This window comes from Podarcis filfolensis (genome assembly GCF_964270895.1).
Source record: "Podarcis filfolensis genome assembly, chromosome: 5".
Taxonomy (NCBI): Eukaryota; Metazoa; Chordata; class Lepidosauria; order Squamata; family Lacertidae; genus Podarcis; species Podarcis filfolensis.
Genome location: NC_139608.1, coordinates 63,302,608 through 63,324,768, shown reverse-complemented (window position 1 = coordinate 63,324,768; position 22,161 = coordinate 63,302,608). Strand labels below are relative to the sequence as shown.

General features: G+C 42.9%; 1 protein-coding gene across 4 annotated transcripts in view; it reads right to left on the bottom strand.

Moving 5' to 3' along the window:
- Positions 1 to 643: 643 nt before the first annotated feature.
- Positions 644 to 22,161, bottom strand: part of HTR7 (5-hydroxytryptamine receptor 7) — a 47,985-nt gene continuing 26,467 nt past the window's right edge. The window contains exons 2-4 of one of the 4 annotated variants that reach the window (XM_083614145.1): positions 11,412 to 12,161; positions 6,331 to 6,355; positions 644 to 3,271 (exon numbers count right to left, since the gene is read on the bottom strand). In XM_083614145.1, coding sequence (XP_083470271.1) covers positions 6,340 to 6,355; positions 11,412 to 12,161 — 766 coding nt within the window. In that variant the 3' untranslated portion in view covers positions 644 to 3,271; positions 6,331 to 6,339. Of the gene's footprint in view, positions 3,272 to 6,330; positions 6,356 to 9,180; positions 10,955 to 11,139; positions 12,162 to 22,161 lie in introns of those variants that run through there. The other 3 variants (XM_083614146.1, XM_083614144.1, XR_014548146.1) reach the window with 3 other exon arrangements.

Genomic DNA, 22,161 nt, shown 5'->3' with positions numbered 1-22,161 from the left:
TGAAAACAAACTGAATATTTTTGTTTGTTTGTTTGATCCAACAAGCTTTCTCAGGTGAATGAATAGGTCTCTGCTGTGGGTGTCCATTTTGTATTGCTTTTAAAATTCCACTTCTGTTGTTTTTAACTATATTTGACCATTTTCACTATATTTTGTTCATCACCTTGTGATATAGATGTAGAATGCAATTAACAACAACAACCAGATAGCTTTCCCTTTACTGGTGCTCTTTGAATGGTCAATGATAACCGTGACAGCTGTGCAAGGACCATTCTGTGCTGAATGACCATGGCACAGATCATTCTAGTGGTGTAGCCTTTTGATTTCCTCTTTCATAATACAATAGGGTCCCCACATTTAATCTTGAGTGTGGGAGCCCATTGCAAGAAGACTGTTCTGCTGTTGTTCTCAATCTGCCTGATCAGAGCTTTCCCATTCTCCTATATGGAAACATTAAGGCTGACAGACACTCATTCTATCACTCTCACATCATGGATTCCATTCAGATCCATCTCCAATGTAACCCATTCCTTTGAGGAAATCAGTCTGAATTAGCAAAAGGCATTCATTTATGTATGCAGGAACCAGCGCAATGAATGCTGATAACGAAGTATGGATTCATTCCTGGCAAGCTTTGACAGAATGTTGTCTGGGTAATATTATTTATTGTTATCACTACAAAGGACAGATGTGACCCTCGGTCTCATGAAGTTCAAGGCAACAAACATGGTTCTCTGTGAAAAAAGGGGTATCTACACATAAGAACAGGAAATACAGTACACAGAAAGCTGCTGAAATCATACCACCATTCATATAATTTATTAACACATTTTAGCACACCCCGAAATGACATTGAAATAGGATAACAGACACATAAATTAAGGGTTGTGTTGAATATATTGGGTTTTGCTTGTTGAATCATCTGCAACGAATTCACTGTAGCCCTATATTTTCCTAATATAGTCCAGTGATTCACTATCACCATTTAAATTACCTTCTATGTCAAAGAGAAATGATTTTCCTATTTTAGACCTGATGGCTGCTTTTGAGTAGATCTCATTTTTATCCTTTTGTCCCTTCTTCTTTAGCCAGACATTGGCCAAATACAGAGAATGAACCGATTCACACAGAACACGAACCTCCCTTGGTCCTCCTGCTGGCCACACAGCTTGCAGCTAAGCTACGGTGTGCCTTCCTAATTCAGGCTCATGGTACGTCTCCTCCAGACAAAACATGAGCTGTAAACCCAAGAACAAACCTTGGTCACAGCTCATCCTTGTCTGGAGCAAGACAAACCATGTGGTAAAATGCTAAGCCTAACCATGGCTTAGCTCACAGCAACACAGCAACAAGAGCTTGAGGAAGAGCGAAGTAGCCACAATCTCCTTCCCAAGGAGTGTATGCGTTCAAGCTATGCCTTCGTTCTCTTGGCATTACATGTCAACCAGCTCAATATCAGTTGCACTAAAGCCCAAAGGAAATCAATGGGACATGTTAGCCAAGGGTCAAACTAGATACGATGTTAACTGCATCCAAGGAGTTAATGCGCATCTTTTAAACAATTTAAATAGCTGCCATGTCTTGGGTGGGTGGGTCATTGAGCTAGGTCAGAACCAGGATGCAAAGGAAGGGGTGGTTCAATTCCACCCCAGGCCTACCACAGTTCTGACAAAAATCTTTAAATGGAAACTTCCATCCCAGGGAAGCACTGGGGATAATTTCTTACAGGCCTGAGGTGTTGGTGAGTCCTAATTCTGTTCCCTCTGCAGCAGCTAATTAAATTTTTGAAGCATGCACTTTAATTTCTTTACACACAATTAAGATCTCTTTTCGCACTATGGTTGTAAGTCTAAGCATACTTACCTGGGAGTAAATCTGGACATCCTTTTGAGTAAACGATGGTTAGGGTTGTGCTGCATCTTCTCATCTGAGACAAGCTTGGCTAACCTTTTGTGCATTGGAGCCAGCCCAGAATATTTCGCACCTTGCAGTGGCAAGCATCTTCAAAACCATAATCCTTTGCTTGGAAAACATTAACAACCCTGCAAAATACATTCTGTATCATAGTCCCTTCCTGGATATTCATAGCACTAGGAAACTGATATATCTAAACCGCTGCAAGTTTATTTCCCATTTGTATTTGCAGACCATGGACAGGTTAGCAAAGCATAGACTTCCAAGAAAGCTTATATAATATAAATCTAGTGGTGTCTACACTTCCCATGATTCTCAGCAACAGGAAGAGGAGCAAGTTGGAAAGGAAGTGAGCAAAAAAGGGGGCTGAGGTGGAATGTGCAAAAAATAAACTAAAGCTGTGTTGTTACCCTTCCTATTTTGTCTCCCTGGTCAGAAACAAGTTGTTAAAAAACTGTAACCAAGTGATCTTTATAATTTACATTGACTGATAAAGATGAAAGGTTGCACAGACTTATATCCAATGCAGCATAAAGCAACTGTCCCATCCCCACAAGGAGCTCCACTTGCATAATGGGACTTTCCCCTCTCTCCTCCCCCTGTGCAGCCCCTAAATCTGATCTGGGGTGTCCCTCAAATCTCCAGAGCAGATTTGAGGAAGGTGGGAGGGGAAGTCTAATTACAAAAATGGAAATCCTGGTGCTGAGGGAGATGATGGCTACTTAGCATTGCACTGGATACAGGCCTCAGCCTCCAGTTCCCATCTACACTTTCTTCTGTTGCCACAGCTTTTCGATTATTTCTCCTTGCGAGTGAAATATTGATACCCAGGGTGAAATTTTGCCTGCTCTTGTTGAAAGGTTTATAAAAGGGGGTGCAAGAACAACTAACAAGGACAGTTGGCAAAGTCATCGGGTTGGCAGGACAAGTAGAGTGAGCCCCTCACAATAAGGCACACCTGAGAGGGACCTCCCTCGCCATTTCAGTCATGCATCCAACTGCTTATTGCCTATGCAATCTTGTCATCTTCTCTTCCCCCCACCCCCAAACAAAGAAAATGGTTTATCTGTACACAATGGTCATCGGTTCAGCTGCAGAAAAGAAAAGGTGATCAAAAGAGATGTCACTGTATTCTGCTGAAGTACATTTAATACAATATACCAAGCTCATTGACTTTCTTTACAGTATCCCCTTCCCAAGAAGACCCTGTGTGTTTCCTGAGCCCATCACAGTCTCCTTGCAGGTTGGATCTTCAATGCTGTTCCTTGCGCAGCAGTGCCTTATTCATTATATGACTGTTTCATCTGCATCCAGTCATAAGTCATGGCTCTTTTTTCTTGAGTAATCAGAGTTCCTCCTGTTTCAAGAAATAAAAACCACAGAAATATATCAAGATGAATGTTCTTTAACTTATAATCATAGTGTACAGAAGAAGATTCCCTGTCCCTTCGGGGAGTCCTATGACATGTCAAGGGTGGGCATGACAGGTCATAGGAGACTTTTAGGAACCGGCCCTTTGAAAGATGGAGGTCAAGTAGGATACAGACAGAATTTGGTTGGTTCAGAAAGCAAGGTGGGATCAACAGGAAGCCTTCTCAGAATTGTTCAAGAACAAGTGAAGTGATCTAAAGGTTAAATGAATAGGTGAGAGACCAATGCTTAGGAGACAGCTATCACTGCAGGTTCTGATCAGAAGTTCCCACTTGATGGATGTGTCCTTTCCTGATTGATTTCTGGGAGGCTGGGGACAATCACAACACAACACAAGTGCGGGTTATTGTCTAAGGTGAAAATCAGTCAATAGGGGTTTTCTGAGTGATGACTGCAAGGGAGAAAGGGAGGAGGAAGGACAGAGGATAGAGCTGCGATGCTCCTGACTCACCCTGCCAAACATCAGCTCAGAAATGTTGCAGGCCTCTACTTATCAGTGGTCTCAACCCTCACGCAGACGGGGAGTTGCCTGTATATGTGTGTGTGTGTATATATATATTCTGGTCTCTTTGTCACATTTTTATGTGACCAAGACACAGAACTTAGTTGAGGGGCTAGGACGCTGATGAGGTAGGATTCTGTAGGTGTATTGGATAACAGTGGTTCCTAGGAATTTTTGTAAAACGAAAACAAGAAAGCAGACTACAGACTGAGACAAAGTTATGGAGAAAGGAAGCAAAATTGCTTAGAAACAATCTCCCCAAATCAGGCTTAAATCCAAAATATGTTGACTTAATTGAATTTACAGTTGTTTCCTAGGCCTCCTTCCCCCAGGAGACACACACACACACACAGAGAGAGAGAGAGAGAGAGAGAGAGAGAGAGAGAGAGAGAGAGTTATTATTCAGAAGGACTTTTCAGTGGCTGGGGGCAGGGCAAAATCAGATTCAGAGAGGAGGAGGAAATGGGAAACTTTCCTTCTGTGAATTTCAAGTTAATTTGCCTTAAGATCCACACCTCTCGTTGCTTCATAGCATGTCATTCATGATCAATAGATTAAGCCTTAACCTATTCAATGTGTCTTATTAGAAACACTCTCCTTCCACAAACTTCCTTAAATGTATCTTTGGATGCAACCCAGGAATACCAATTGTGTGTTTGCCCTGTAACTCTAAAGAAAAGATTACCTTTTTCAGAGTAAAATGAGTGGGATTCGCCACCTCTATATTCAACATTATAATCAGAAATACAAAGAAATACATAAGTAAAACCAAAGAACACATGAATAAAACATTCTGTGAAATATCAATAAATAATAAAATAGAGCTATGTGATCAATCTTATGAGCCACAAAAACCTTCTGAAATAGATGGGTCTTCAGGAGATGTTTAATATTTTCCATTAAACCTGTTTTTCCTCCAACTGTACTCAAAGAATAGAAATACACCCATTTTGGGGTGGAATAAACATCCCAAGATGGGCATTTATTTAGGGAAAACAGTGGTCCTGGAAGCACCTCCTCTTTGCTAATTGCCCTGCTCCTATGCTAAGCTTGACAGTCACACGTTTGGAAACATGGGTTTGCTTGTGGCAACATGGAGTTCAGCTTTCTGGAAAGTTCCTGTATGGAAAGATTTCTAGCTAGGTTGGTGAGAAGACTTCCTCCCACTGAAACTAAGTGCCAACACAGAGGTGTTGAAAATTATTCTTGTTCATCTAATAATAGCATGCAAATAGTGCCCAACAATTGTGGGTAGAGCTCAAAAGATATTTAAGGCTGTGATCCAAAACATGTTTGCAAGCGATGGATGAAGTCCCACCAGACACAGTGAAACTTTCTTCTGAGCAAATGAGCACTGAGGACTTATCCACACTTCTTGTCTCACTGCTTTCTGCCAGGGAAAACTGCTCTTTGCTGCTCAGTCAGAGCAAACAGCAATTCAGGTTTCCCCCAGATTGCCAATTGTTCTGCTCTATCACGAAAGAGCAGCTTTTCCCTTGGAAAGGAGTAGGGCAAGTGGGAAACCTCTTGGACAAGCCCTCAGTTGCATTGCAAGGCACTTAGGAACTGGAAGTACTTTTCTAGCTCTGCTTACTGACATACGTAAAGCAACACTGTCACAATAGTGAAAGAAGACAAAGGCCAAATCCTGCCACTTTCTCCAGCGCTGGTTAAAAAACAAACCCAAGATTGAGCTGAGTCAATATGGAGGAGTATTTGCAGTTTCATGTGCAACAATATTTTGCACATAGAATCCTCCCCCCCCCAAATGCGACAGAGGGGTATTTGTCCTCAAGGCTACCAAGTATTCTGTCATTCAAGCCTACCAATGGTCCTTTGAAGGCGGAATTCATTTCTCTCTGCTAACTTTTTTGAGGAAACAGAGGAGATGGCATGCATTCTCTGACAGAGGGCAAGTGTTTCACTGCCCAACGCCCAGCAACTTGGATGTACAGAGATTCATGATTTAGCCCTAAGGGTAGAACTACATGCTACACAGAAAATGGGGCTTCCTTTTCTCTCCATAAACATCTGGTTTAACATGTGCTGTGCCCACAAAGTCATTACAAAGTGCATTTCCTTCCATCAGCGGATAAGTTTTGAGTGGGCTGGAGAAATGCACACTGCAATGATGTAGGGATATGGGTTAAGTTGAATGAAATGTTAAAGCCAGAGGATGGGGGACAGGGACAAGAGTCAACCCAGGGATGGTGTGTTCAGCAGCAGCTCCATGTTCTTTGTAGTAGGGTGTAGTTTTGCCCTAAAGAACACAAACAAGCAGGCATATCAGCAATGGGAAAACTCCATTACATACACACAGTATGTTCTTTGGTACCCACATGACCAAGCACATTGGGTGAAGATTTGGAACAGGCATCAGAATACGATGCACGCAGGGTTTGGCTTTCATTTTATTAGAAAACAGACAAGCTTAAGTTTTGAAATCAAAACGAAAATAGGCATTAGAAATGAAATTAACTAACCATGTGGTTTTATCCAAGGTCAAAACTAGTTTCAGAAGGAAGGAATAATAAATAATAAAGGTCAGTAAATGAAACAAGACAAAATGAACCAAAAAGTACTCTTTCTTTTTACCGTTTTATGTTAAGAATGACTGACCATCAGTAAGAACCATATGTTTGCCTGTTAGAAATTGAAATATGTTCCTGTACAAAGCTTATCATTCCAGAAAGAACAAGTGGTGCAGTTAGGTAACTTTGCATTACTTTACTTACTACTGAAAATGTGGTATAAGCCAGCCCTGCTGCCTTGGGAGCCTTGGAAATTTGCCCCAAAGTCTTCCCCTGATGGCACCACTGGCTGGAACAGGATTCCTAGCCTACTCTAGATCTCTTACAACTCTGCGCATGTTTACTCAGAAGCAAAGTCTCACGGAGGCTGCCAGCTTATGCAGGGTTACTTATTTTCCAAGTAAAACCTGCATAGGGTTGGGCTGCAAGTTCAATGGGGCTTACTCCCAAGTAATGCATGCAAATGACTGCAATCTTTTACAAAGGACAGAAGCTGTCCCCTTGGGAAAGCCCTGGTCAGCGACCCAGGCCTGAGCCCCGCAGAATCAAACAGAGGAGGAGCCAAGGCTGTGACAGCCTCAGGAAGGCAGCACCTGTAGGTTACAAGCAGAACATTCTGGCTGTAAGGCTGAGAAATTTAAAAAGAGGCCACTGCAAATCTGGAAGAACGAGCCTTTCCCAAAACTACATGGGCAGCGGGGGAATCCCTCAGCTGCAGTTCTTCTGCACACCAGGATTGTCCCCGTTTCCAAAAGAAATGATAGAAGGAGCTGCAATGTGGGCTGAAACAGATTCTTTTTCATACAACATAGGTTATTTAGTTTCCCTACTTTCCCCAAACTATCTTTGAAATAAACAGTTTGGCTTGTTTACCTAAAGAGCCAAAGCATGAACTCTGCAGGATAGTAAATCTGATAAATCCTACCATTAGGACCCACGATGAATTCTGAAGCTCGACAGGAGTCATTTAGCATTTTTAAAAAGAAAACAACCACCGCGGTCTTCCCCCTTTCCTGCCAACAAGTGCCTCTGATAAAGCAACGGCTTCATCCATTTAATAAGCAAATCCTCAGCTCAGTGACTGCCTGCAGCAGATTTATTTCAAATCATTTGGCACGTCTCTTACCCTGAACAAATATGGAACACCATCTGTGGAGTGGAAAATCAAAAGCTATGCTTGCATGTGGTCTAAACAGCAATGTAAACAAATAGGTGAAGATACTTTGAAAAATGAACGTTAAGAATTTCACCAGCATCCCCACTTGCGTCTACATACTTTCTAGGTGATCTTCCTCCATGATGCTAAGTTTTAGGGTGGTCTCAAATAACCCAGTGGCAGGGTGGAGGTTTTTTTTAATCTTCAATTCTATGGCATGGGTAGGAAACCTTCAGCCTGTAGGGGCCTCTGTCTGGCACCCAGGACTCTCCCAAGGCCGTTCCCCACTTCCTGGCCCTGCTCCACACCTTCCTCAATTGCTTTTGCCTAGTTGGAATGTTTTCCTGAACTGTGATAATGGCTCCTGCTTAACTGGAAGGAAATATGGAGGGGTGTGTGTGTAGAAACCTCTGGCTTTTGTACAGCTGGACTAGAGCCTACTGTGCAAGGGTAAGAGTCGTATCCATTGCTTCGCTCCTCTCTGCCTCTGACCCTACCTGCCACTCGCATACAGAGCCCGGATGGTTGCCCACAAAGAAATGTGGTCAATGCACTGGAAAAGGTCCCAGAACCCTAGTTTTATGGTGTACTTCTCCCTGGTATCACTACAGACGAAGGGTGGGCTAGAAACTCTTATTAATAATAAGCACACCAATAGATCACTGCTGAGGTGCACCCAGGATTGTGAGGCCTGAAGAGATTATGATGGTGCCTCTCCAAGCATTGCCAGTGGCTGTGGACTTTTGGTGACATGACAAAAGCACAAAGCAGGTGAGTGAATACAAAGGTGAGCCAAGCGAAATGTCTGTTGATTTAAAGTCCTCTTCCTCACCAGGACACAGCGGGGACCCCGTTGTGGCATGCCTCATTGCCTGGTCCATGTGGAGGAAGCGAGTGGGAAAATGGAAGGTGGTGGTCATCTGGCTACGGAGTGCTATAATAAGGCAAATTTGCTTGCTGAGTGGGATTGCAAACGAGTGGGATCATGGGAAGGTGGCTGATATCCACGATAGGAAGCTGGCCGATGTCTGGCAAGGGACCCAGCAGAAGCTGGCAGGTGTTGGTGGATGGAAGCCAGTGGGGTTCACATTCGGAAGCTGCTAGGTGCCGTAAGGCGGAAGCAGGCTGATGTTTGCAGATGTAAGCTTGGTTGAAGCTCATCTTCAGAAGTCCGTTGACAGAAGCCAGTGGTTATTTGTGAGTCAAAGCCAGAGTACTAATGTGAATGAGTGGAGCATGAAAGATGAGTGCATGAGTCCGTTGGCATTCTTCATGAAGTCAGCTGGCATGTGTTTGTTTGTTTGTTTGTGTGTTGAGGCAAATCATGCGTGTATGTGCTCAAAGGTGATGTGTGGAAGGAAAGTGGTGGATATTCATGAACAGATGAAACCTGTGGACGTTGGCAGGCTGAGTTTAGTGGCTGAAATTGCCAGGCAGAAGGCAGCAGGAGTGCCCAGGGGGTGCTGCTGGATGGTAGCCATGCCACTCATTGTTCCCGGGATCCCCCACCCGCACCCCACTTTCTAGGGATGTCCAAAGCCAATGAGGTTTTCTGAAGACCACCCATGAAAGCAATGCAGAAAAACTGCATGTCTTAAGGAAACCAACTTGTATTTCTAAATAGACATCCTTCTAAATACATATTAGTGTTTGAAATATTTATTAACCACCCTTCATCAAAATATTCCAGAGCAGTGCACAAAAGTATAAAATAAAACTAATGCCATAAAACAACAGTAAATAAATATATCAAAATACCACAATGCAAAAGCAAATTCCTCTGCCCCCACACCCCCAAGAAACGCTACCTGGGCAAACCATAAAACAAAAATGATCTGAAAGCAACAACCCTGACATCACTCCTGCCATTGTTCATCATGTTCTGGTGCCTGGTATTACTTTCACTTGATAGCTTTCATGCCCCCAATAAGGGAGAGAGGGAGAGCACAATAACTCCCTTTCTTCAGAATTATGGCTGAGCGAGAGAGCACACAGGGCCAATTTTCCTACAAAGAAGCAGATGCTCTCAGGCAAAGTCCTGCCAATAGACCACCTGAGCAAACACCTGAACAGATCACACAGGCCTCATTCCCACTAACAGCAGAGGAGGGAGACATCCTGTTCCTTATCTACGCAACATGGACAGAGGGCTGTGCAGAGAAGTTGGTATGTGCAGTCAGGCTTTTGAGACCACTGTGCTACTGAACAGATTGTCCCCCAAAAGCAGGGTAGCACCAGAAATAGCCCAGCAGAGTACCAAGTTCTGCTGCCAAAAGGAAAAGAAAGAGAGAGAAAATGATACCCTAGTGCAGGTGTAAGTCAATGTCATAGCTTCAGATTTTTTGGACAACAACTCCCATCAGCCCTGAGTAGTATGGCCAATAATCAGGGATGGTGGGAGTTGTAGTCAGCAGCACTGGCTATCTATGCACCACTGCAAGTGTGCATGTTTTTGTACATGCCTAAAAGGGCCCACTGGATCACATCATATACAATAGGACTGTGGAACCTGTGGCCCTCCTGCTGAACTCCAACTCCCATCATCGGTTACTATTGGCCATGCTGCCTGAGGCTGATGGGAGTTGGAGTCTATCGCCATCTGGCAGACCAAAAGTTCCTCACCCCAGTTATACAATTCACCCAGTTGTCTATGTTTGTCGTTCCAATGATTTCAAATAATAGTAACGTACCAAAGCTCTCAAGACAGCACTGCTTCTTTTTGTTAGTTTCTCAACTTCAGTAGAGGATCAGCAAGGATTTTGGTCAAGGTCCCATGGTTGAAAGATGCATCTTTAGCAACAGTTAGCCTCAGCGGACCCTGCAATCCCAAATCCACTTATTGTTCTATAAAAAGTCTTTGGGACTGACTCAAAGTAAATAATGTTGAGATTCTGCTCATAGGCTGTGATCAGCAAAACTATTGTTTATTTGGGGTCCATCGGTCCTACGAAACTCTTATGCTTTCTAAACGCATTGTCAAGCTAAACTTCAAGAAACAGTGAAAAATAAGCCTAGAAGACATCAAGCAGGCATGCACCTAATCATTTGGACAAAATGCTGCATGGATCATTCACCAGATTTTGCTGGTAATCTGAGGAGTGCAGGAAATAACAATGGGAGCCAATCAATGGCAGCATCCAATCACAAAGCAGAGCTTTAAAAACAGCTATGTGCCCACAGCTATTAGGCCTGATGGCTAGTTTGTGGTTATGCTCTCCTGGAAAAAAAAGTATAAGCAGCTACCAAGTTTGGAGTAACACAGTTTTGTATAGCTACACACTAGAAGATCTTCAGACAGAAATCCTAAATTAAGATGCTCACTATCTTTAAAAAAAAACAACCCACCCTCTTCACATATGGCTGCTTTAATACAAAGAATTTTGGTACTGGGGTATCCAAATACTATGATGATGCTAAGCACTCACACCAGTGGCGTAGCGTGGGGGGTGCAGGGGGGGCCGGCCGCACCGGGCGCAACATCTGGGGTTAGGGCAAATCCATGGGTTAGGGGGCGCAAATCCATGGGTTAGGGGGCGCAAATCCACGGGTTAGGGGGCGCAAATTACTTGCCTTGCCCCGGGTGCTGACAACCCACGCTACGCCACTGACTCACACATGAACTTATTTAGTTGTTATTCTGTCTTTCTGGGTCAACTGTAGTTGGGTAGAAAAGGGAACTCTAATTCTTAGCATTCTCTCCAGATTCTTGAGGGGAAAGCTACAACAAACTGGGATAAGACTGACAGAAATTTTCAACTGAAAGAAAATAATCTGCAATCAGACACAATCATTCTTATCTGTATTTGGTGTTACTTGCAAGAGAAAGCTTACACAAAGAACCAGCAAATAAGTGTAATAAAAGGCAAAATGACCTTACAGAACAAACTCTGGCTTTTCAGCAAGCTTCAGGGCCTCATGCATGCCTGCGGCCGATAGCTTACGGTTGATATTCCTATATCTGCATTGCAGCAGATTGCGATAGGTTGTCCTCAGGTCCCGATTGAAGAAGGCATATATAAAGGGGTTGATGAGAGAGTTTGCATAACCCAACCAGAGAAATGTCCTCTCGACCCACAGGGGGATACAACTGCAAGACGTCCCGCAGATAAAGGGTCTGGCAGTGGAAAGTATGAAAAACGGCAGCCAGCACACCGTAAACGCCCCGACAACAATCCCCAGGGTGGTGGCAGCTTTCTGCTCTCTTTTGAAGATGGAGATGTTCTTCCGCTCGTGCTTAAGCAGCCGCGAAAAATTTGTGCACTCTTCCGATTCCTTATGCAGTTTCGCGATGCCGTTCGCTGAAACAATCCCTTCATTTTCTTCAGGGCGGGGGAAACCGGCGAACTTATGTTTGGCCGCACTCTTCTTGGCTGCTTTGAAGATCTGGTAGTACATGAAAAGCATCACGGACATGGGAATGTAAAACGCCACCGCCGTGGAATAAATGGTGTAACCAAAGTCTTGGCTAATGAGGCAAACTTTGTCGTCATTGATATTCTGAGCCCAGCCAAAGAGGGGCGGCAAAGTAATTGAAGCCGACAGCAGCCACACGCTCAGGATCATTTTAGCCATACACTTCCCATTCTGCCTGACGGGATAGGTGAGGGGCCTGGTGATTCCAAGGTACCTAGAAAGCAGAGAGAAAGCAGAGTTAGTGTGCCTTTCGTTAGTTACAAAGTTTGTGGGCAAAACCACTGCTGTTGTAACTTGCAGCGGGGAGCCCCGCAGGCTAAACTGTAGCTAGTAATAAGAATTTGACCTGCAAACAAAAGATGAAACAAGGAGTTTGCATTTCATACCAGCATGGATCTTTAAAACACCCAATTTCTAGGGTAACTAGCAAGCAGGAGAGTAAAAGGTAATGCATGCACCAACCAGATTTTACTCTCTCTCTCTCTCTTGCATGAAACAATTCCAGCTTTTGGTTTCTTTTGCGCAGCTTTTTAAGTGTGCTTTACAGCAACCCATCTTCAGGGGTTTGGCCTAATGGGAGTTGGGAGTTGCATGATGGGAAATGCCAAAATAGGACTGCAACTGTCCAGTACTGTATACCGCTCCATACTGGTAGGCCTTTAGGTCAAAGGATCAAGAGAAAGGCTTCCGCAATGTAAAAACAGGCTGAACACTGTAGCAAGTGAGAGCATACAGAAATGCTGTCTTTTCCCATTTCTACTCAGAGGCTGATTGTCCTCATGGTCAGAGCCAAACTAGACATTCAATGGGCAGGTATTATTATTTTTTTTTTAAATGCAAATAGCATGCACTGGGAAGGATGATAATTACCAGGTTCAGAGCAAACATGGGCGCAGGGTGGGAAAATATAAACCTTTTCTTCCCTGCCTTTGTCCCGAGGATAATCCTCCTTTGAAACTGGTTTTGCCTTGGGGGGGGGGAATCTGCATTGGCACCAATAACTATTATTTTAGGCTCTACAGAGAGGGCTTCAGGATAGTGGTGGCCAGTAGTAGCCATTGGGACTGGTAAGGTGATTGGGAGAGAGGCCAAGAGGAGGTGGAGCCAGAGTGACTGACAGGCAACATTTGTTCCCATCCTTCTTCCTGCTAAGATAGACAAGGACAAAGCTGAGATGAAGGACAGCCAAGTGCCACTCCTTAGAAAAGTTGAAAGTAAGAAGGTAGGCAGGTGGGAGCTGGCTGAGGCTGGTGGGGCAATGCCAGATTCTCTCTGATGGATCAGTCTCCACTGGTTTTGATTCAGGAACAAAGATTGGGTCCGGTTTTCATTCCAAGTCTGGTTTGAGTTCATTCTCCCTAATGCTTCTGTGGGCTTCCCCCCCCCCCAAAAAAAACCATTTCAAACCTTGCCTTTAAAAATTTGCATGTGGGTGGAGCGGGGGTTGGGGTGTGATTCTTCAAAGCAGAATAAAGCAACAGCTTCAATGAAAATGTTAGTCTTTGGTATTTATAAATGTTCTAAATGCGGCAAAATCAATTTCAAAGAGAGTTAAATGTTTTCATTCTGCTTAAATGAATAAAGGCATTTCGCAGCATTATTGAGTCACGCTTCTTATGGGAACTATTTTGGAACACGCAGATTTCTTCCACGGTTTGATTAGCTTACAATGACTTGAAACAAAGGAGCATTCCGTGGTCATTTCACTGCATGAAAGGGCTGCTTGCTTTAATTCCCATATCAATGGTTTTTTGTTAAATAAAATGCGTCCAAGTGTTTTTAGATTCCATCCCAGACACAGGATTAAGAAGAAGCTTTACAAGATGGAAGAATTCATGAAGCTAACACCATTTATAATGCTACTCAGCATCGGGTGGGTAACCTGGCATCTTCCATCTACAACTACAAATCCCATAATCTCTGGCTGTTGTTCATGTTGGCTGGCGCTGATGGGAGTTGGAGTCCAACAGTATCTGAAAAGCCACAGGTAAGCCCTTCCCTGCTGTTAAAGAACAGGCAGCTTTTGGAATAGGGTAAGAATAAAACAAATGCTTATGTTTCACCTGCAGTTCCACATGTTTCTCGACAGTTTTGCCAAGACAGACTGATGGGACAGTTCAACAGTTTGGAATTATGTTCAGAGGGAAAGCAGCGCCCATCTGTCCCTGCAAAAACAACCAAGAATCTTGTGGCACTTCATAAGCTAAGCCAATGTGATGCCATCTAGATGTTTTTTGGGTTCCCATCCCAGCCAGTGGTCAGGAATGATGGAAATTGGGAGTCCAACAGCATTAGAAAATCACCAGGCGCCAGGCACATTTTGTACCTGGCTGAGCCTAGGGCTTGCCAATCGGATGGTCGGCGGTTCGAATCTCCGCGACGGGGAGAGCTCCTGTTGTTCGGTCCCTGCTCCTGCCAACCTAGCAGTTCAAAAGCACGTCAAAGTGCAAGTAGATAAATAGGTACCGCTCTGGCAGGAAGGTGAACGGCGTTTCTGTGCACTGCTCTGGTTTTGCCAGAAGCGACTTAGTCATGCTAGCCACATGACCCGGAAAAACTGTCTGCAGACAAACGTTGGCTCCCTCGGCCAGTGAAGCGAGATGAGCGCCACAACCCCAGAGTCGTTCGCGACTGGACTTAACTGTCAGGGGTCCTTTACCTTTATCAGCCACTTGACGCCAAGCGAAGATGCCCAGGGACCAGAATGGCACCCAATGTCTCCACCATCTGGAGGTGCATGCCTGGGAATCCTGGGATCTTGACTGTTTTCACACACTAGCAGCACATTAGATACATTAGAATTTGGCTTGGGGTAGTAAAATGTCCACCAATCATTTATTTTTTAAGCTTCTGTTTAGGAAGGTTAATGAACATCTAGCCATTTCCTGAGTTTTATTTTTTAATATAAGTGGCCAAGGGTTAAAAACGGTCCCATTTAAGGTCAATCATATGTATATTATATATTTCTGAAGTGCCCACCAATGAAAGTTAATGCATTCAGGTATTTTTGAGAAATCGCACAAGCAACAGAGCTACGTGATTAAAATGCATTAGATTGAGAAAGACATGTCAGTGCAAAACTATATTGGTTCTACAAAATATGCTATTTGAAATTAAAACACATTAATCTACATAAAAATACATCAAACTAGTCCCACTAATACTTCTATTTCAGCTGCAAGATAAAAACAGCATCAATCTTGTATGCCTCAAACCATTCACCTCAATATATACATTCGATTAACCTTGAAAATTAAGATTCTTCTTTAACACAAAGTAAATAATTCAGTTACCTACTCTGCAGGAAGTGTGGAGAATGGCTGAACAGAAATGTATACATGTATCAGTAGGCATAAGGACAAATTTTGATTTTTGTTTGCTTTTTGATAAGAATCTACCTCATTTGCAGTTATTGAACCAATATGTGAACTGAAACACCTCTATCCTTTGAAATTCACACTTTTCCAAATTTTGCAATGCAGTTTTCCTACCATACAGAAAGTACAGAAAATGCATATATTAGGGGAAAATGTGCAAATACTGGTGTGCATATATTGGTGGAAATAATATAGAAAAATGCATTATATATATATTGGAGAAAATTGCTTGCAAAACTTGGAGAGAAGTGAAAAAAGATTTGGAGATTTGGTCCAACTTAAAGCTTTCCTTGTTAGGCCGTATTGCAGCTATAAAGATGAATGTATTGCCAAGAATGTTGTTTTTGTTCCAAGCATTGCAAATAATTGATAAAATGGACTGTTTCAAGAGGTGGCAAAAAGACATATCTAAATTTGTCTGGCAGGGCAAAAAGCCCAGAATTAAATTTAAGATATTAACGTATTCAAAGGAAAGAGGGGGGTTTGCCCTGCCAGACTTTAAACTTTACTATGAAGCGGCAGCTTTCTGCTGGCTGAAAGAATGGCTACTTCTTGAAAACACAGACATTTTGGATTTGGAAGGTTTTAATAACATTTTTGGGTGGCATGCATATTTGTGGTATGACAAGGTTAAAGCACATAAAAGTTTCAAAAATCATATTGTCAGAAAAGCACTATTAAATGTCTGGGTCAGATATAAAGACTTGCTGGAAAATAAAACTCCAAGGTGGCTGTCGCCAATGGAAGCTAAGGCAGTTAAAAAGTTAAATATGGAGTCCAAGTGGCCAAGATACTGGGAAATTTTGGAAAAGGAAGGGGACAAATTGAGATTGCAGAGTTTTGAGAAATTAAAAGGGAAGGTGAGAGACTGGTTGCACTATCATCAAATAAATGAAGTGTTTAAACTGGACAGTAAAATTGGCTTCCAGGTGGAAAAATCAAAATTGGAGACAGAACTGTTAGAACCCAGTACTAAGAATTTGTCCAAAATGTACAATTTACTGCTGAAATGGAATACACAAGATGAAACGGTTAAATCGGTCATGATTAAATGGGCTCAGGACATTGGTCATAATATTTTGTTTGCTGATTGGGAAAAGTTGTGGACCACCGGGATGAAATTTACGGCATGTAATGCCTTAAGAGAAAACATTATGAAAATGATATATAGGTGGTACATAACCCCAGTCAAGCTTGCAAAGATTTACCATGTGCCTGACAATAAATGTTGGAAATGTAAAGAAACTGAAGGTACATTTTTTCATCTTTGGTGGACTTGCCCGAAGATTAAGGCATTCTGGGAAATGATCTATAATGAACTTAAAAAGGTATTTAAATATACTTTCCCCAAGAAACCAGAGGCCTTTCTCTTGGGTATTGTCGACCAAGGGGTGTTAAAGACGGATATAACTTTCTTTATGTATGCTACAACAGCAGCTAGAATACTTATCGCGAAGTACTGGAAGACGCAAGAGCTACCCACACTGGAAGAATGGCAGATGAAGGTGATAGACTACATGGGCTTGGCAGAAATGACGAGCAGAATCCGAAACCAGGGAAGAGAGGCAGCGCAAGAAGAATGGAAAAAATTTAAGGACTATTTAAAGAAATATTACAAAGTTAATGAAAGTTAGAATGATGTTGGACTGGAAAGTAAATGGTTACTATTAGCAATGGTTAAGACAAGGAGAATAAGGAAGAATAGTCTAAATCTAAATTAAAATAAGGGAAGATTTGCTGAACAATTGATAAGAATTTGGAATACAGAAAGGGGAGGCATGAGGAAGTCGGGGAAGAAAGGTATATGAAATTAGGATATGAAATGATACATGTTTTTTGTTCTGTTTTTGTTTTTGTATGTTTATGTTTGTTGTGTTGTGTTTATATGGAAAAAATAAAAATATTATAAAAATTAAAAAAAAGAAAATTGCTTGCAAAAATACATTATGTTAATCAAAATTGCATACAAAGATATGTGTATTGGGGAAAATTTGCACTGGAACACTGTTGAATTTTCATTGGGGTAGGGGCTTGGGGGGGACCACAGATAGCTGCAGAAATGTAGAACACTGTGTTTAAGACTGGAAACATGACAACTTAAGAGAACTAAAACTAGCAGATTTGTACACCCCTATATACCAGCCCCTGTGCAGAAAATCACTGAGAGAGGATCTGCAACTTGACACATTTTCCCCCTCCTAAAGAATCATGGGAACTGTAGTTTACCCCTCACAGAGTTGCAATACAGTCGTACCTTGGAAGTCAAACGGAATCTGTTCCGGAAATCCGTTCGACTTCCAAAACATTCAGAAACCAAGTGCAGCCTCTGATTGGCTGCAGGAAGTTCCAGCAGCCAATTGGAAGCCGCAGAAGCCCCATCGGATATTTGGCTTCCAAAAATATTTTGGAAATCAGAACAGTCACTTCCCGGTTTGCAGTGTTCGGGAGCCAAAACATTATAGAACTAAGCTGTCTAAAAACCAAGGTACAACTGTATATATTGATTTACAGTATTTACTTAATGAGCTAGAGAGGCACCTTTTTTCTTCTTTTCTTTACCAAAATCAGACTACTGCCCATACCATCACAAATATTACAGTGGTACCTTGGGTTAAGAACTTAATTCGTTCCGGAGGTCCGTTCTTATCCTGAAACTGTTCTTAGCCTGAAGCACCACTTTAGCTAATGGGGCCTCCCGCTGCCGCCGCGCTGCTGCTGCGCGATTTCTGTTCTCATCCTGAAGCAAAGTTCTTAACCCGAGGTACTATTTCTGGGTTAGCGGAGTCTGTAACCTGAAGCGTCTGTAACCTGAGGTACCACTGTATATTCTATGGGATGGTGTGCTTCCTGGACTCAGGACGGTGCAGAGTCAGTGCAAGCATGACTACCTAGAAGTGTTCAAAGTGGAAATGTAGAGTGAAGCATACCAGAATTTGTCATCACTGCCTGGTTCTGAAGTCCAACCAGTGGAGAGAGACTCTTTGTTTAGGCAGCTGATAAAACCTGGACTGGAATACCTCCAGATTCTGATGCAATAAAACCAAAACGCTGTATCAAAGCAGGGCTTGCAAACATTACACATAGGGGAGCTTTTTTCCTCCAAATCTCTCAGTTTTAGCATCAACTCCACCATCAGTTTTTTTTCCCTTTCCTAATTTTAATATGATCCGCGCTGATGTCTTTTTGTACTTCCTGTGTTCTTTTCTTTGTCCCTGTGATTGTCTTGAATTCTTTTTTAATGAGTCCCCTATCTTGCAAATGGCTTTTTAAAAGCCTTGTGTGTGTGTACATATATTTACTCCATTTATCTGTCATCCACACGCTTCTCATTTGGCTCCCCTACTGCTCATGGCTTTCTATTTTCCTTTTACCTCTCTGTATGTTTCCTTGGCTATTCATTTTCCTCATTTCCGTCTTCAGAAATAAGCGTTTCATCCCTTTCGAGATCCTTCTTCATTCCGCTTTCATTCAAAAGTCGTTTATAATCTGGCAGCAGAGGTGCTTTCACAGCAGGGTTTCTCCTTTGCCCTTTCTTTCCTCAGATGCCGAGTTTTGAAACCATTTACTTCTAACTCCCAATACGTCCGCTGCAAATAATTGCTGTGCCTCCTTTCCTTATCCTTTTTCTGTTTTCTGCACTAGTGAGCTTTTCCAACCCCTCTCTTAGTCATGCAGGTGTTTATCAGTTTTTCACCATTTTTCTTGGAATATATATTTGTACAGTGGTACCTTGGGTTACATACGCTTCAGGTTACATACGCTTCAGGTTACAGACTCTGCTAACCCAGAAGTATTGCTTCAGGTTAAGAACTTTGCTTCAGGATGAAAAAAGAAATTGTGCTTTGGTGGCGCGGCGGCAGCAGGAGGCTCCATTAGCTAAAGTGGTGCTTCAGGTTAAGAACAGTTTCAAGTTAAGTACGGACATCCGGAACCCGAGGTACCACTGTATCTATGTTTATCATGAAATGGAATAAAGAAAATTTTTTAAACCCTCTCATAATAGACACGTCTTCATCTTTGCCCATAGATTCCCCTGCTCTGGTCTACTTATTTCTCTGTTATTCTTACATAGGAGCATGAGAAGCTGAAAACGCTTCTGTATGCAAACCAGGAAGTGACTTCTCCAGGTGACTCTTCTTATCTCTGCAGCTGCAATCTTCTGGGTGATACAGACACCATTAGACAGTTGAATGTGCATGTGTACTCCGTCCCACCCTTCCTCCACGCAGCCCCGGGCACTGGCAACCCATGTTACGCCACTGGCATTGTCCATACTGACTGACTGGGTTTCTGACAGGGTTCTCTCTGTGTCCTGCCTGGAGATGCCAGGGATTGAATCTGGAGCCTTCACCATCCAAAGCTGAGCTAGGGCCCTTCCCTTTCAAAGCACAAAATTCTCCACCTGCTTTCCAGGCATTTCTTGCTCACCCTTCACCACACGTGATACAGAATGGCTTCCCTTAAGTGACAAGAGAGAGGCGATCCAATTGTGGGTTCTGCCTTGTGACATTCAGCAGGAGAAAGCGAGTGGATTGTAGCCCAAGTCAAACAAGATGCAGTTGCCAAGAGTAACATCCAACACTACAAGCACACACTCCTCGAGTCCTGAGCTGTTTGAACAGCTGCCTTTGTTTAGTAGATTGTTTCAGTGCAGTATGGTTTATTGTGAAATATATGCACACAAACAATGGCATAGACAGCACACACACATACACAGAGGATTATGACTGCAGTGGTGACATGACAGACGTGTGTTTTGCCAGGAAAATAATGAAGAGGCTATTAGCCAGCTTGGATCAGGTTCCCCCAGCAGCACTGCAGTCAGCATGCCTTGTGTCCAATGAATATTCCTGGCCCCAAAAGCAGTAAGTGTAGTATATAAACAGTGTGATGCACCAACTTAGATCTCTGGGACCCGCCGTCATTTTGTTGCTCTGTCTCCCTACTATCTTAAGCACTAGCTGCACCATCTGTTAAATGTACCTGGCCAGGACGAACTCTGCTCCACCAGATAAAGTAGACTGCCAAGATGGCGACGAAGGTAGTAGCTTAGTTAACTTCGTCCGCTTTTAGATTAAGTTTTAAGTAGTTTTAAGTAGTTTTTAAGTAGTTTTTTCTTTAACCCCCTCTGGCTTTTATTGTTTTATTGTTTTAGAATAGGCTTCAAGCAGTTTTAAGTAGTTTTTTAAACCCCTCTGGGCTTTTATTGCTTTATTGTTTTACCTCCTGACTCGAGCTTTAGCCTTGCTGCCTTGCCGCACCCCCCGCTGTGCATCTGGTGCTGTGGAGCTGAGTAATCTCCTGAAACGAATGAGTGCGGAAGGGAAGAGGTCTGGCCTGACTCCCCTACCGTGAAGGGATCCCCCGTCACTGGAAAGGAAAACTCAAGGTGGGTGATCTGAAACACCGAAAAAGGGTTGAAGCAAGTCCTCTTCGAGTCCCGCCTGTGCGAGTAAGACCGTCTTCAGCAAAGCAGGCTGATAAAGAGGCTCGGCTTGGAAAATAATTACCATCCTTCACCTTATATCAATTAACCCCCAGCTTCTATCAGCTTCTATCAGCAAAAGGACACTGGAAGCTGACGGAAGACCTCTCAAACCTTCCTCCCTTCCTCCCTTTTCCTGCTCCACCAAAGAAACATATTGAGAATCAGTGCTTGCTGATGAGGTAAGCAGGAGAAAGCTGCAGATATTCCCACATTCATCCATCGGTCCTATAAATTAGGTAGAAACACTTGGGGACAACTGGCTTTCTAATTGGAAGACAACTACCCAACATGGTTCTCACCAGAAAGATATGTAAGGAGTTGGGTATCTTGCCAGATATGCCACTTAGCCCCCCGGGACCCGGAAAGAGACAAAGTAAAATTATAAACTATTTCCCTAAGAGAGAGGAATGCTTGAGCGAACAAATTGAACTAATTATTGACGAAGTCACTCCTCCCCCCCCTACTTATCTCGAACGGTCGCATTACCTCAAAGAGCTTCAACAAAACTCTGGAAATACAAATTCCCCAAGAAGCTTGGCGCAAGAGCTAGCTCTAGCGGAGAAACTTGAGGAAAATATTTCTGTCACCTGTAATCAGCGGCCCCTGGCAGAATTAACAACACGCCACCAAGACCAGGCGCCCACTTCTAAATATACTCAAACTGAACCGAGTGATGGCCATTTTCAGGCCCACCTCCAAGATATAAATATAGACCTTTTCAACATAAAAAATTACTTGTCAATAACAAATGGGTTATTGCTGACCCTTGTGGAAAATTTTATTCCCCAACCAAAAGAGACAACAGCAACTGATGCACCCCAAGTGCATAAACCAGATGAGCTTGTGAACAACCCAGATGAACCTGTGAAGATGAGACAAGCAGTAACAACCAAGAAATTGCAAAAAAATAGACCAAAAGCCAGGGAAAAGAAAACTAAGAATATTAAAGCATCAAGGAAAGTAAAGATAAGCCGACATAAACAATGGCAGAAATTATTTAATCTACTCCCATCGGACTCAAACAAATCTGCTGCACGAGATAAAAAAGAGAAAGGCAGGAAGGGGAAAAAGAAGTCATCGCCACAGCTAATGGCCAAGATGGCATCTCCGAGCCATAGTTCAGAACTAAATGGGAGGATGGAAGCAACGTCCCACAGCTCTGGTAACAGTTCACTCAGTGAGCTAGAATCTGGGAGAGAAGTGGTCCCTAACAATGAAGGCAGCAAACCGCTTAGCAAACAGAGAAATGGGGACGATGCAATGCCCAATCGCAATGACAACATTATACAAGATGGGCAAGCCTTTACTCAGGCAAGATGTTGGAACTTGACTTTAAATCCCCAAAAATT